The sequence below is a fragment of the Diospyros lotus genome, chromosome 1 (genome assembly GCF_014633365.1).
Source record: "Diospyros lotus cultivar Yz01 chromosome 1, ASM1463336v1, whole genome shotgun sequence".
NCBI lineage: Eukaryota > Viridiplantae > Streptophyta > Magnoliopsida > Ericales > Ebenaceae > Diospyros > Diospyros lotus.
The window spans coordinates 18,994,599-19,010,492 of record NC_068338.1 but is presented as its reverse complement, the minus strand read 5'-3'; the positions used below and the strand labels follow the sequence as shown (position 1 = coordinate 19,010,492).

The following is a 15,894-nucleotide window of genomic DNA, read 5'->3' as shown; positions in this document are numbered from 1 at the left end:
TATAGTTCAAATGTATAATTAAAATAAAAAAATTTAAAAATATAATTAATTCAAAATTATAAATTCAATAGTGTACTTGAGATAACAAAAAAAAAATTAATATTTAAATTAAAATATATATAACTACCAACATTAAAGTATATATTTTGCCATACCTCGTTGGTCAAACGTTGTAATGTCCAATCATGTTATCAATCAAATGTTACATTGTGAAATAGTATAACTATTATGTTGAATGTGTTGTCTATCCATATCACATGTATTACATTCTTGAATAATATCACTAATATAATGAATATATTGTTATGATCAAATGTTTTATATATATATATATATATATTTTACGTTAAAAGTGTAAGATTATAAATTAAAAAAATATTAAACTCTTTCGTCGAACCCCGATTGACTATGATCATGGGACCACTCGGAGTTTTAACGAAAAATAACATCAAAAATAAGAAAACTCACTTTTGTAATAATGATATCTCTTTTGTGAAAAATATTTTGTCTATTATTAAGTAATGAATTATTATATTATTCACGTTAAACAAATTTTATATTGCATGATGTGGGCTTTTGCACGATAGAGGGATTGTGTGGGTCCCACGCAGGGTCCTTCAATTTGTCCATCTAGACAAATCTTATGTTGTTCAATGCAAATAACATAAATTTTTTCTTGTTAAGTGATATCACTATTATGATAAATATTTTTATAAATTAAATGATATTAAAAAATAATTCGTTATTTATTTTAATGGGTCCATTAACTTGGGTGGCATGGGTGTTTGTTGAAAGACATGTACTCTTGTCGACTGAACCAATTGACACACTGAGTTAACTCAATATTATTATCCAATAATGTGTTGATAAACGTGTAAACAAGTTCATATTAAGGAATTAGATCCTCTTAATTATAATTAATCAATAATATTAAAAGTTAAAGTATTGAGTTGCCTTACCCATTATTACTTAATAACATATTTTGAAAAAAAAAAAAAAAAATAAATCTATTTAGATATAATTTATCCAGATATAATTCTCTTTTTTTATCATTTTAATTATTAATTTTAAGATAATTATGTCATTTATTATTTTAATTATCAACAATACATTTTTCAGTCACAATTTTTGAATTTTTTATAAGATTAAAATTATTTTTTTATTTTATTAAATATTATTAAAATATTATAAAGCAAACATTAAATAATTTTTTATTTAGATATATTCTAGCTATTTAACAAAATCTTAAAAAAAAAAATACTCCTAACAACGGAGTCAATCGACACACTGAGTCAACTCAGACATTCATCCATTAGGATGGATATTTGAGGGGACGCGTAAAAGAATTAAGGGAACGAAACGTGCGAAGAAAGAGTCCGAAGGAAGCGGATAAGTTAGAGCGGCCGCCACCTCCCCCACATGAGATCAGAACACGGCCTCGACACTTGCTTTGTCTTAAATGTACTGACTTGCTTTGGAAACGCTTATCTCTTCCCTCTCTCTCTCTCTGAAAACCCAAAACCCCTGTGGATCTGATTGGACACCTTCCTTAAATATCTCAATTTTCTACAGAGCCGAGCCATGAATTAACCCAAAGAAATGTACTAAAATTCATCAATTCTCTCACTTTACTACTCTGCCGAATGCCGACACTTTTCACCTTCCCATACAGCAGCATCAAGGCTCAATAATACAGCCCCCCCACCACTCGCTTTCCTTCTTTCTTTCTCTCACATCTCAAGGGTCATCTTCCTTTATTATTGTGGGGGAGAAGTGGGGTTGAATTCAAAGTAGAAACTTGAGACGGTCCAGAAAGCCAATCAAGTCATGAGGTAAGAGTTCTACAATTTCTTCTCTTCTTCCTTCTTCTTCTTCTTCTTCTTCTCTCTGGATCTATCTTGTTTGATTTTGCTCTTCTTTCCTCTCTGACGCAACTTGGGTGGTGGATCCCTTTTGGGTTCACCCTCCAGACCCAGATTGATTGGGCTCTGAAACCTGAAATCCGCCCGTTTTCTAGGTGAATCTAGCAAAAGCTGTGATTCTTTTGGTCCCTTTTCGTTCTTTCCTTTTTGGGTTAATGGAGAACTGATTGTTTTTTTTGGTTATATCTGGTATCAGTATGGTCAATCAGTCTGTTAAACCCTTCAATTTCTTGGGGCGTTTCATGGTTGTTGTGATTATATGTATCTGGTATGAATCGATTTAATCCAACATCTCTTTCTGTGTATATGTGGTTAGATCTGAGTTCTTGATGATGGTGGATTTGATGCGATTTTTATATATGTACGCGATTGATCTGGCTCATGTGCTTTTTACTTCTTTCCCCTTAATTTGTTCAATTTCCTTTTACCTTTTTATGATGAACTATGAATTATCAACTTGTACCATAATTCCTCAAACAGAACCAAAGAGGAACTAAAAGTTTAAATCATTATGTGGCTGAGCCTTCCATGGTTCTGGTTGTTGATGCGTATGAACGAATTGGTACTTTGGTTGATTAGATCTTTTTACCCTAATTAGCCTTCTGTTTACTTTTTTTATATGGTTTTGCAGGTAGCAAGGCTAACCGTTTCGAATCGATTCGAAGCCGTGTTATTGTCTAGAGAGGTCTAGAACTTGCAGATTGTGGGGAAGGGGGGAGTTTTCGTTTTCAATTCCTTCTAAAATAGTTCCCAAGATCAAAATTTAATTTCTGGGTTTGTCTTGTTGGGCTTTGATAATGTTTGACGAAATGGGATTTTGTGGCGATCTCGATTTCTTCTCGGCTCCACTTGCGGAAGGAGATTCTAGTGCTCCTCAAGCTGCTGATCCTGATGGGGTTGGGGATGATGATTATAGCGATGAAGAGATTGATGTGGATGAGCTTGAGAGGAGGATGTGGAGAGACAAGATGCGACTGAAGCGTCTCAAGGAATCGAATAAGGGTAAGGAAGGTGTCGATGCTGCCAAGCACCGCCAGTCCCAGGAGCAAGCGAGGCGGAAAAAAATGTCCAGGGCCCAAGATGGGATACTGAAATACATGTTGAAGATGATGGAAGTTTGTGAGGCTCAAGGCTTTGTTTATGGGATTATTCCAGAGAAAGGGAAGCCAGTGAGCGGCGCATCAGACAATCTTCGGGAGTGGTGGAAGGAGAAGGTGAGATTCGATCGTAATGGCCCTGCTGCGATAGCAAAATATCAGGCCGATAATTCAATCCCGGGGAAGAATGAGGGCTCTAATTTGGTTGGTCCTACCCCGCACACTTTACAAGAGCTTCAGGATACCACCCTTGGATCATTGCTTTCGGCCCTCATGCAGCACTGCGATCCCCCTCAGAGGCGGTTTCCTTTGGAGAAAGGTGTTCCTCCACCTTGGTGGCCAACGGGGAATGAGGAATGGTGGCCTCAATTGGGTTTGCAGAAGGATCAAGGTCCTCCGCCATACAAGAAGCCTCATGATCTGAAGAAGGCATGGAAGGTGGGGGTTCTTACTGCGGTGATCAAGCATATGTCGCCTGATATTGCTAAGATTCGAAAACTTGTAAGGCAATCCAAGTGCTTGCAGGACAAGATGACTGCCAAAGAAAGTGCCACTTGGCTTGCTATTATCAACCAGGAGGAAGCCTTGGCCCGAGAACTTTACCCTGATCGTTGCCCCCCTCTGATATCCAGTGGCGGCAGTGGGTCTTTGGCAATTAATGATTGCAGTGAGTATGACGTTGACGGGGCTGTGGATGAACACAACTTTGATCTGCAGGGGCAGAAACCAAACAGTCTCACTTTGTTGAATATTGGCATGGAGAGGGTTAAAGATAGGATACCAGTTCAGCAACTCTCTCATCCCATCAAGGATGAACTTATAACCAGCCTTGACTTCACTAGGAAGAGGAAGCCAGCAAATGAACTGAATGGTATTATGGATCACAAGATCTATACATGTGAGTTCCTGCAGTGTCCTCATAGTGAGCCGCGCCTTGGGTTTCCTGACAGGTCGTCCAGGGACAATCATCAATTGGCTTGCCCGCATAGCGGAAACCCTTCTGAATTCTCACTTCCAAGCTTCCATAACAACGAGGTCAAACCAGTTGTATTTCCTCGACCCTTTCTCCAGCCCAAGCCGGCTGCTTCATCAGTGAACTCGGTCCAACCAACCTTTGATCTATCAGGACTTGGTGTCCCAGAGGATGGGCAGAAAATGATCAGTGAGCTTATGTCGTTTTATGATGCTAATGTTCAAGGAAACAAGCTCCCACATTCCATCAACATTCCAATTACCAAGGACCAGACTCCCGCGCAGGCCCTGCCACAGCCAAACCTTCACTGTCAGCAGGAGAACAACTACATCCATGGTCAAGGGGTCGTGATGGGGGTTAACATCTTTGAAGAGGCTAACATGTCCAGCAATCGCTCCATGTTCTCACGACAGGAAGATCAGTTCGACCAGTGCAAGGCTCTGAATTCTCCCTTTGAGGCCAACCCGAATGACAACTTTCACCTCATGTTTGGATCGCCATTCAATTTACCACCGGTTGACTACACAGAGGGCATTCCAGGAGTTGCAAGGGAAATGCTCTCCAAGCAGGATGTCTCGATTTGGTACTAGCAACAAGAAGATGTTGCCCCCAGAAAAGGTGGTCCGAGCGCACAAGTAATTCCCCTTATAGTGTCTACTGGTCACACAGCCTCAAAGAGGGAAGGTCTAGTTATGAGCAGCCTACCCTGGTCAAGTGAACTCTTGTCGAAATTTAATTTTAGTTGTGCAACTTTTATTATTTAGTAGCTGTAGAGTTTGCAAGGTCTAGTAGTTCCAGGAATGGGGTAATAAACAAGTTGGACTTGTCCCATGCTGGTCTCTTCTGTTGTTGAAATATGTTCAGACTGTTAGATGCTTTATATATAAATAAGTTGTGTTTTTTATGTGGAGCACTGCTGCTCAACCAGTGCTTTTCGTTATATGTCTTTCATGCAGTTAAATCATATGGCATGGTTGGAAGATTAGGCTCCTTATTTGCTTTTCTTTGGTTTTGTGATCTTCTTGGATGCTAAGGTTGGAAAACTCTGTTCCTTCCTCATGTTTGGTTTTTTCCTGAGCTGGTTGGGTGGTCGAGAACTAGCTAATGGCAGTTAGGTATGTCACAGAAATCCGGTTCTTGTGGTTTCTATGACACAAAAATTTCTCTTCGTCGCACCTCTAATAGAGCACTTTGAAAGATCTTGTGTACTAGGGATGTCTTATTTGGCCCCGAGCATGAGAAATCGTTTCTTCCTAAATTATACAGAAATAAAAATGAAAAAATTGCTCCTCAAATGGCACTTTGAAAGATCTTCGCTTGGAAATGTCGAAACGACGTCTTCGAAACTTCGAAACGTTTTCTTCTATGAGAGAAGTGTATTCTTTTCTTTTCCAAGCTCTTTTAAAAGTTTTGTACACTAAAAACATCTTTTTATGACTCTGAACTTGAAAAACGTACTTTATGAACCATTTTGAAAAAGTCATTCGGAACAAATTCATGACAAGATCAAATCATTTTTACTTTACTCTGAGATGGCATCATTCAAAACAGTTTCGTATACTAAAAATGTCTCTTTTTTTTCTATTAACCTCGAAAACATCCCTCCAAAAAAATCCAATGATCTGCAGCATGAAGGATCCTGAAAACCACCCAGAACAGCTTTATGCAAGGTCAGATCGTCATCTTCCCCAGTTGATTATGTATCTCCAACTTTCTGTTTCAAGCACACGCAACAAAGTAATGAAAAGAACTGAACTTGATGCCCTTTGCATTTTGCATACTTTTTACCATCTTACTGAATTATTGTTTCTATTTCAATATATAATACTTCTGTATTCTGCACAGAGAAGTTATTTTTGTATCTGTAAGAAGATGAATTTATATCTGTGAAGGGTCAACCAGATGCCTATTTAATATTCATTTTGACAGATTGGATATGGTGGGCTGTGGAATATCAACCACTTTTTGCTTTATTTATTCAGTTAGATTTTGTTTTGTATTGTTTGGTGTCACCCATCAAGTGACCTTTTATTTCCATCAAAGGGGCATGTCCTTAAAAGATCAATTATTTATGATTTTTGATCAATCATAGTCAATGATGTCTTAGAACATCACTTATTAGTAGTTGATAATTAAAAATAAATGAAACCCCTGATGAAAAAGCCAGAACCCTGAAAGAAAAAAAAAAAAAAAATCTAATAAGATATGATTTGACCTTCAAAACCAAGAGTTTTAAAATGGAAAATGGGGAATATTACACCTAAATGTGGAGGTTGATGAACTTGAACTAAAACAACAGTTAAGACATGATTAAGCATCATTATCACCGTCATTTTTGTCCTGATTAATGAATAAAGAAGACAAAATAAAAAAAAGAAAATTAAAGAATGATTCTTTACCACCAAAAGGGTCGTCTAAGTGATGAATGATGAGAGATAAATTTTAAAATCAATAAAAGCACTCATACAAGATTTTATTTATCGACAATAGATATTATTTTGAATTATATAAAGACACGTCTTTATAAATAAATGATATATTTAGATTCTCTTTCAGGTAACAATTAGATAATCTTGTCGAGTTAACCATAATTTTCAAATTTTTCATTTTTATCTTGGAAAAAGACAAAGAATTGATGATTCTACGAAGCATGCATTTTTTGGGGCCATTGCTCTTGGTCTGCACTTGAAGAAACAAACTTTTGGCAGATCTAAGTACCAAAAGGTTGGCCCGAGATAAGTGCATGAACGAGGACAGAATTGAACAGATCCAGCTTCACATCCATCACTGGAACTCAGTATAGAAATATTTATAGACATTTGGGGATGTGTGTGAGACTACAAGAAGGAAAAGAAAGTGACAGTAAATGCAAGATCCGACATGGTAATGTGGGCATTTCTTGTGCTGTGTCCACTCAACATTGTCTGAATGTAGCTCATCATCGGAATCTCTGGCAATATATATATATATATACATATATTATTGCATGAAGTCTTGGCATCTCTTGAATTATTGCTGAGTATTTATTTAATGGGGTTTCATGCCAATCGATGCCTCCTGTTAGTGCCTCCCATTTCCATGATTTTTCTGGCCACTTTGGTTGGCAAATTCCAGACCTCAGTTCAATACAATTATTGGTGAGTGTTTACTTTTAAACGGTTTCAGTTAGGACCAATCATAAAAATAATCGATTTTTTTTTTTTTATATAGATTTGTAATTTTATCTAATTCTCTTAATCTCGATAATTAGGTTTAAATTGATTTAGTTAGATACAATTTTATCTAAAATATAAAATAGATTTAGAGGGGATTTGTTTATGTTGATTTGGTATAATGGTGTCATATAATAATAATAATATTTATGAAACTCATATATGTACATAAATAAAAAATAAAAATAAAAAATATAACTAATAATAAACTAAATAGATTATGTACAACAAGTTATATATATATATATATATTACTTATGTGTATATGTGGGTCTTATATTATATGATACTGGGCATTTTAAGTTACCATGAATACTCCCTTTAAATTGATTTTACATATTAAATAAAATTACACTCAATTAAATCAATTTAAAATTATAAATTTGTAAAAAGATTAAATTATTTTCATAATTTGAAATGTATGATTTGTCTATGTGTATATATAAAACTCAATCTTCTAGATCATATATATCACATTAATATTTTAAATTATATTAAAATTATTTACATTATTAAACTTATTAAAGTACATTGAAATAATTTAAAAATATGGGTAATTTTACACAACACCCTAAGGTTTAAGTTTTAATGAAAAAGTATCGACCATTTATGTGTTTTCAAAAATATTACCCAGCTTGTTAACTTTCTAATATGTGTAACACTAAATTCCTTATAATTAAATAATTGATGTTATTTTTATTCAAATTCCCAAAATACTCCTACACAAATCTATCCATTATAATTATACAAAACCAAAAAACATAAAAATAAAATAAACAAATTGTTGACCATGTTAGGCTTAGACTTCTGTAGAGAATTTATTGTCAAATATGGTTTTCAAGACTTTTTGAAGAGATAAAGAAAGAGACAGAAAGATTTTAGCATTTGCATTCGATAAGTTTTCATTAGAATTTCATTGATCATGAGATGAGATTTCTAACCACTACAAGAAAGAGAAAGAAGAAAAGACGATAGGCAACAACGATAGGCAACAAGAAGAAAAGACGATAGGTAACAACGACATGTAAGACAAAAATAAGAAGGAAGGAGGAAGAAAGAGAAATAAAGATGGGATGGTTTTAAATTGGGGGCAAAATAGTCAATTTGCACAGTAAGTTGTTTTCAAGGGAGGTGTATGCTATTTCTAAAAATACAAGGGTGATTTGTGCTATTTCCCTAAACCTCAATGTTCTATGTGAAATTTATCGTTTAAATAAAATGCGTCGTGCAAAATAAGCTACTATATTTTGGCCATAGAACCAATTTGGCTATTATACTTTAAAAAGGTGAAATAAGCCACTCTAATTTCAAATTCGAGGCCAATTTAACCATTATACAGTAAAAAGCATCAAATAAACTACTATACTTTCATAGTTAGAGCTACACTAACTATTATGGAAGAAGTCTTTTTTGAGGTTATTTGGCTTAAGCTTAAAAGCTGGCTAATATCAACTTTAAAGTTAACCATCAGCCTTTTGAAGGGATAAGAAGTATTTGGCTAAGGTTAAATAGAATCACTTATTAAAAAACTCCCCTAGCTAATTAATTTTTTTATTTTTAAAGTTTAAAACTATACCAAAAAAATTAAAAAAAAATTCTATTTGCTGCAACATGTTTTGTTCTTCACAGTCATTTTTTTACTAAAATTCAATATGATGAAAATAACTCAAAAGAAAAGTCCATTTTTACCCTTTTAAATATTAAACCACATCATATCACTCTATCTTGCCATATTCTAGAAATCGAAAAATTCAATACTTTCCTAACTCTAAGACTCGGAAGTAAGCAAAACTCCTAAACTAGATTTATTCTCCTTAAAAACTATTATTTAATATAATTATTCCTCTCATTTATTAAGTAGTTATCAAATTTATTATTTAAATAATTATCATAATTATTAATTAATTAATTAATTATATAATGTATTTTATTAAGTCAAAATTATTTAATATTTTTAAAAGTCTATTTAATTATTTAAATATAATTTTATAAACATTGTTTATTAAATTTATTAGTGAAAACAGTTTTTTTTTTTTTTTTTTTTTATGGATTTATTTGTTTAAAGTTGAAGTATGTCTTCATTGATCATTTTCATCACTTCTGATAGTTTTAAACTTTTATTTACAAAACACACACACACACACACACACACATAACTATCAATTTAGAGTACATTTTATTTGGACACTTTCATCAGATTAGACCACGGTATATATAACTTAAGGTTTTAAAAAGCTAAAAGCACTAAAAATCTTTAAAATAAACCTAGCCAAACGGGCCCTTAATGCTGTCCAACAATGTGTTAATTTTATTAACGGTGTCAACTCTATGATACCAAATTAAAAAAACCTTATACAATTATAAATGCCTAAATTAATTCCCAAATTTATATTTGAAGAACCCCACACAATTACAATTGGTGTCTTTTAAAAATAAAATGGCCAATTTGGCCTAGGCCAAAGTAACATCGGTTTATTTTAAAAAAGAGCTATGAATACTACATTCTACGTGTATATTTTTCTAAATTGAGGGGTATTCAGTGACAATTTTGAAAAATATTTTACAAAATGCAGATCCTAAATGTAAAATTTTCAAATAAGGCAGTTGGCAATTGCCTCCTTTCAAATAGGGCTGTGATGTGCCTTCTAAGGCATTTATCTATTAAGGATTTGAGCTAGGCAACTAGTTATCATCGAGCCCATGTCAAATTTATATTTAGAGGAGAATAAAAGTTTAGTCCATCCAAATTAATCGAATTGAATTGATTGAATTTATCGGTCGAGCCCATGTCACATTTACATTTAGAGGAGAGTAAAAGTTTAGTTTATCCGAATTAATCGAATTGAATTGATTGAATTTATCGGTTCGCTTCGATTTTTTTTCTTGTATTAGTTTAATTTGAGCAATTTTTCACAAAAGTTCAAGTATTTGTTTTTGGTTTGATTATTTTTTTAGGTCAGAATAACCAAACTAACCAAATTGACTGAACTTTAAAACGACGTCATTTTGATGGTTATATGTTCTTGTATTTGATTTTGTCGATTCAGTTTTTCTATTATTTTTGTGGTTTTCGGTTTTGCAGGTTATTTGGCTTTTTCGACTTGTTCTGTTTTGGTTTGGTTTTTTTGTATGTATTCATTTTATTCAGTCGATTCAATTTTTTTTGTTTTTGTTTAGTTTTTAGTTATTTCGGTTGGTTTGGTTGGGGTCGATTTTTCAGCCTGATTCAATTTTTTTTAATTTTTGAATTTTCATCAATTTAATAACCGAATCGATTGTTTGCATACCTGTACTTACATCTGACATGTCCACTTGTCACATGTTAATTCTTTTATTAGCTCATAATTTTCTCCCACATCAGAGCTTTTAAATTACATTAAAATAAATAAAGTAAATTATGTTTTCATTTTCTTATTTTCGTTATTCAAATAAATCTCATGTAGTAAAATAAGTTTAAAAGAATTTAAAGTCTTATAATGTAAATAAATTGATTTAAATGAGAATTTATTTCGTACTATATTTTAAAAAGATTGACTATGATTTCAAAATTTTATTTTATTGATAATAATATATTTAATTTATATTTTAAACTTAAAAAATAATATAATTTTCTATACAAAAATAATTTATACATTTAAACTGAAGCAGCAAAATAATATATTAGTTAAAGTAATATAAAAGACGAGCTTTTGAGTTCTAACAATAAAAAACACAAAGTACTTCAACCATTAGAATATGGAAATAGGAAAAGCAAATGCCCATATAATATCAATATGTAACCTCTTAACATAAAACCACCAAAACAAGCTGACAAAATGTATAACCCTACTCATCTTTTTATAATACGAATCCATTTTTTTTAACTCCATAACAGATTATATGATTATTATATGTGTGACAGTGTGAGCTATATCTATGGTCGCAAGTGAGTTGAGTCAAGTAGAATCGTTTGTTAGTTACTAGATGTTTTCTCAAAAATAACTTGTTCGATTTTATTTGTTAAAGTAAGCGAACCAATGTTGAGTTTAACTTTAAAGTTTGATTTGTAAATATATTGAATTTGAATTCAGTAAAACTTGATTTGTTGAGACTCATAAATAAAATCGATTAGAGATTCGTGAACAAACTCAATTAGAAACTCGTAAATATACTCGATTGGAAGCTCACAAATAGTCTCATGAATAGGCTTTCTTATAAATACATTAATAAATTTATTTATAATTTTATAAATATATTATTTAATATAAAATTATCAAAATTTAAATCTATTTTTTAATAGAGACAGCTCTAAGATGAAATTCTATCTCTAAGACAGATTATTCCGTCTCTACATGAACTTGGGGTTTAATTTCCAATCTCTTAATTCATTCTCTATTTTTCTTGTATCTTAGTCGTCGCTCTCATCTTTATCCCTATCGTTATTCGTCTCTCTTGTTGTAAACATCGCTGATAGCCTTCATTGCGCTATCACCTTTGTCTCCTCTACCATCCCTTGGACATTATCGTATTCACCATCCATCGTTGTTGCTACCGTTACTACCTCTGCCATATGCCTTTATTAGTATTGTTGTTGTTATCTTATTTTTTTTTTTGCAAGTATAGTTTCTCGAGGTTAAGCTTGAGCCTTGGCTTGGCTCACCAAAAGGTTCTTGCTTGCTCAATGTTTTTTTGCAAAAGTTGAACCCGAGTTCAACAAATCTCAATTCAATTCGATTGCATCCGTAGTAATATCATCTACGATAAGAGGATTCAACTCTATTTATGTGGGTACTTTGTTATATTTTTATGGGTCGTGCTGTCTAATTCATTCATAATAATCTCATTATTTATTAAAACAAAAATCACCATCTATGGTAACTATATGGTAATCATCTTCTTGCATTAAAATTTAAGATCCTAAATTCGAATAGTACAATTATTAGTTATTTTAGCCTTCATTCTTCATTCAACTCGTGAGCTTTAGAAAGATAGATAGAATCATTAACGTGGCCTCAAAAGTTTTTTAGATGGTGATAGGGAATGAATTAGCTCTCTCTAAGTTTGAAGATGGCATCGTCTATTATTATTATTTTAATTAATTTTTTAATTTTTGCATGTTGCAATTTTTTTTTTGGGGGGGCAACTATTCTTCTTTCACTTTAATATGAAGTATAAAAGTGTAAAAGACAGAAAAGTAAAATTCAGTGATCCCTAATTTTTAAATACATATTTGCTGTCCCTCTAGCAGGCCTTTAGTCGCGCATACGTGGCCAAGTTGACCGAGGGCTGTCAACTCAATTGGGCCAATTTAGACTGTTGGGCCCTATTGTTTACAACATTTTGGGCTTAGATAATTTTGTCTTATTTTGAGGGGTTTAAACTTAAAGTGTGTTTGATTGCACATATTTTTTATAAAAAATATATAATTATTATATATTTTTTATAAAAAATAATTAAAATAATTATTACACATTTTTTATGAAAAATAATCAAACACTCTTAATTTTTTTATGGAAAAATATATATGATACAACTATTTAAAACTTCTTTCCATGGAATTCATTTTTTAAGGGGGTGAGATGATTTTTGTTTTCTAGGCAATATTACCTAAAATTAAATTCTAGGTAATGCAATCAAACACATCTTTAAGTGTGTTTGATTATATTATCTAAAATTTAATTCTAGGTAATGATTGTCTAGAAAATAAAAATTACTCTACCCCTTGAAAAATGAATTTTATGGAAATAAGTTTTAAATGTTTGTACCATACACATTTTTTCATAAAAAAGTTAAGAGTATTTGATTACTTTCATAGAAAATATGTGTAATAATTACACATTTTTTATGATAAATGTGTGCAATCAAACACACTCTTAGGGTGTGTTTGATAGCATTTAGGTGGAAAGGAAAGTGTTTTCCAACTTACATGGAAAACAAAAACCATCTCTCCCTAGATGGAATTTTCCATAAAAAAAAACTAAAAATATGCTTTAATGATTGTACCATAGAATTGAATTCCATGAAAAATAATGTCAAACACCAAAGATAGAATTCAATTCCTTAGATGTGATATTTTTCATCCATTTTTCATGCTATCAAACACACTTTTAGGGATGTAAAGGAGACACTAATTAATTTTATTTATATTTTTATTTTAATAATTTTTAAAAAATATTTATATTTATATCATCATTTTTATATTATTTTAATATTAAATGGATTTAATTAAGACTCAATGGGGACCACTTGCATCTTATTGTATAGGTCAATCTGTTGTTGACATGACAAATGGTCTTTTAACTTACTATATTTTTAGTTTCTTAGTTTTTTTCACTTCATTCTTAATGTACATAGAAAAAAAAATTAGTGTATTTGTGCATATATATATATATCATAGAGGAAGAGAGAATTTAATATTTTAGGGGCAAAATTATAATTTACTATTGAGATAATCTTAAATTATAATTTAGATCACCCAGGTCAAATTATGTAGGGATAAGATTTGTACACAAAATTCAATGAGTTTTAAATTTAGAACCTATCTTATTCTCTTTATAAATAAAGTGACATATTTAACTAACAAATAGTGATGTGATCCCCTATTAGGGTTGATGTGCCCCTCAAGTGACCTAATTGATTGTCCCAATTTGATTGTCCTCCCTAAGAATAGATCCACAATCTTTTATCTAATGAATAAACATTTGCGACTAGCTACTCAACTAGATGAATCAGATAGGAAGGAAGAGCCCTTCCAATATGTCGGTTAGCTTTCTTAGGCCGATGAACAATGAAAAAAAATATGGCAAAATCAATGTATTATGGTTATGAGTTAAGGGTAAAATAGTTTATCTTCTTTGTAAACTCGTTATTTATATTGTGAATTTTATTCTTTCTTCGTCCATAGACATAGGTAATTTTTCAAACTACGATATAGACATAGAGATGTTACAAAAAAATTATTTGATGTTTGTCTTATCCTAGCAAATGGTTGGAGAACCACAACCATAAGAGCTTACCTTATTGTATAAAATTTTAGATAAAAATAAATTAAATTTACCACTTTGGAAAAGGAGATTTATTTTGTATACTCAATGTAACCCATTCATCAATCTAATAATTTATTAGGTCAAGTATACAAAATTGCACCCAACAATAATGCAAGAAATGGAAAATCTCACCATTGCAAGACAACATAATTGATGATGTGGCGGCCGATCACCTTCCCCTGTCTCGGACTGGGTACCTGCAATTAAGTCGGAGACTTGCTCCTTTAGGATCACTCCGATGTTCAAGTCAGATCATTGGGCTCTCATAAGTCCTGAGTATGTAGTTTAGAACTTAGAGAAAAAAAAGAGTTGTATCCTTTACCCGTCCCTGTTGCTTTCCTTTTATTCTTTTGGCGAGATAGGGATTCTCTTTTCGAATTGCCGGGATTCCCATCCCATCCCCTACGGAGTCATGATCCTAACGATATGGATATGGTAATCCTCTTCGAGAGGTTCGGGATTGTCCCTATCCCCATGATTCTCGGTGCAATGGTTGATCTCGAGGAATTTGGAGAATGTTCGCTGAGTAACAGATTAGCCGGTGTGTTAAGGCGTATCTAGCATGTGTGTTTTTTGTGCTTAAGTAGGATGACGCTAGCGGCGTGACTCCTTAATGAGCACGTGTCACCACTGCCATTGGCTGTATTCCCGGGGTATTGGAGTAATTATGGACCAGAGGTATTTTCCCTTATCACTTGCCCCCCCACTCCTTGAGTCCCCTAGCTTGAATGGCTCAAGGAGTGTCGAAGTCTTCGAAGGTTCGCGCTCCCTTTTATCCCGAGGTCCAAGATCCATTGGGTCCGAGGAGCTATGGAGTTTCTTCTTCTTGCATATGCTCATATGGCGTGGTTACCGATTTGTTCCGGTGTTAATACCTGTTCCCCAGACGCTGTCCAAACCTTTCACATCTCGAGCCGCGTAATCTTTGAGCAATTAATGCTCATCATTACCTGCCCTTTGGTTATCCACCTTTAGGGCTTTAATACACTACAACAAATTTTGGATTAAGAGGCATTTAAAAATACCTTAATAGATAGTTTATTGGGGCATTTTAACTATTAAGGCACTAATAATAATGCCGCGTGTAATTGTGCCCCCAAAACGTATTGAGACACTTACAAATGCCTCAAAAACAACTATAAATTTAAGTTTGTTGTGACACTTAAAAATGCCTCAAAAATCACTATAAATTTATTTTTCATATCCCCCACATGGCTTTCTCTTAACTCTAACTTACTTCTCCCTCAGCTCGAACCTTGAACCTTTCCTTCTTCTTGCACATTCGTGACCACCTAATCTACACATCATCTTATTAATATATGTGCCTATGTTTATTTTATAGTATATCTAAGTTTCATTAGAATTATTCTATTGGGGCACTTAAGATTTGTCTATTAGGGCACTTCATCAGAGTGTCTTGTTAGAATTATTTTAATGGGACATTTCAAAAATTTTGCCCTATTAGATTTATCTATTAAGACACTTAGATTTGTCTATTAGAGCATTTCATTGTCGTGCCTCATTAGAATTGTTTTATTGGGGCACTTCTTTAAATTGTGCCTTAAAATGATATTTTATAGGGCACTTAATTGTTGTGCCTCATTAAAGTTATAGTATATAGGCAACTCTCATCCTTCTGTTTACTTCATTTTTTGACCCTTTTCT

General features: G+C 32.7%; 1 protein-coding gene across 3 annotated transcripts; it reads left to right on the top strand.

The window, feature by feature from the left end:
• The first annotated feature begins 1,534 nt into the window (after window positions 1-1,534).
• Window positions 1,535-4,896, top strand: LOC127801959 (protein ETHYLENE INSENSITIVE 3-like). 3 transcript variants are annotated; one of them, XM_052337542.1, is made up of 3 exons: window positions 1,839-2,017; window positions 2,119-2,190; window positions 2,554-4,896. In XM_052337542.1, exon 3 carries the CDS (start codon window positions 2,720-2,722, stop codon window positions 4,580-4,582), a length of 1,863 nt encoding a protein of 620 aa, XP_052193502.1. In that variant the 5' UTR covers window positions 1,839-2,017; window positions 2,119-2,190; window positions 2,554-2,719; the 3' UTR covers window positions 4,583-4,896. The 3 variants fall into 3 exon arrangements, with proteins under 3 accessions (XP_052193483.1, XP_052193502.1, XP_052193492.1); XM_052337523.1 differs by lacking the exons at window positions 1,839-2,017; window positions 2,119-2,190 and adding an exon at window positions 1,535-1,832; XM_052337532.1 differs by lacking the exon at window positions 2,119-2,190.
• The last annotated feature ends 10,998 nt before the right edge of the window (window positions 4,897-15,894 follow it).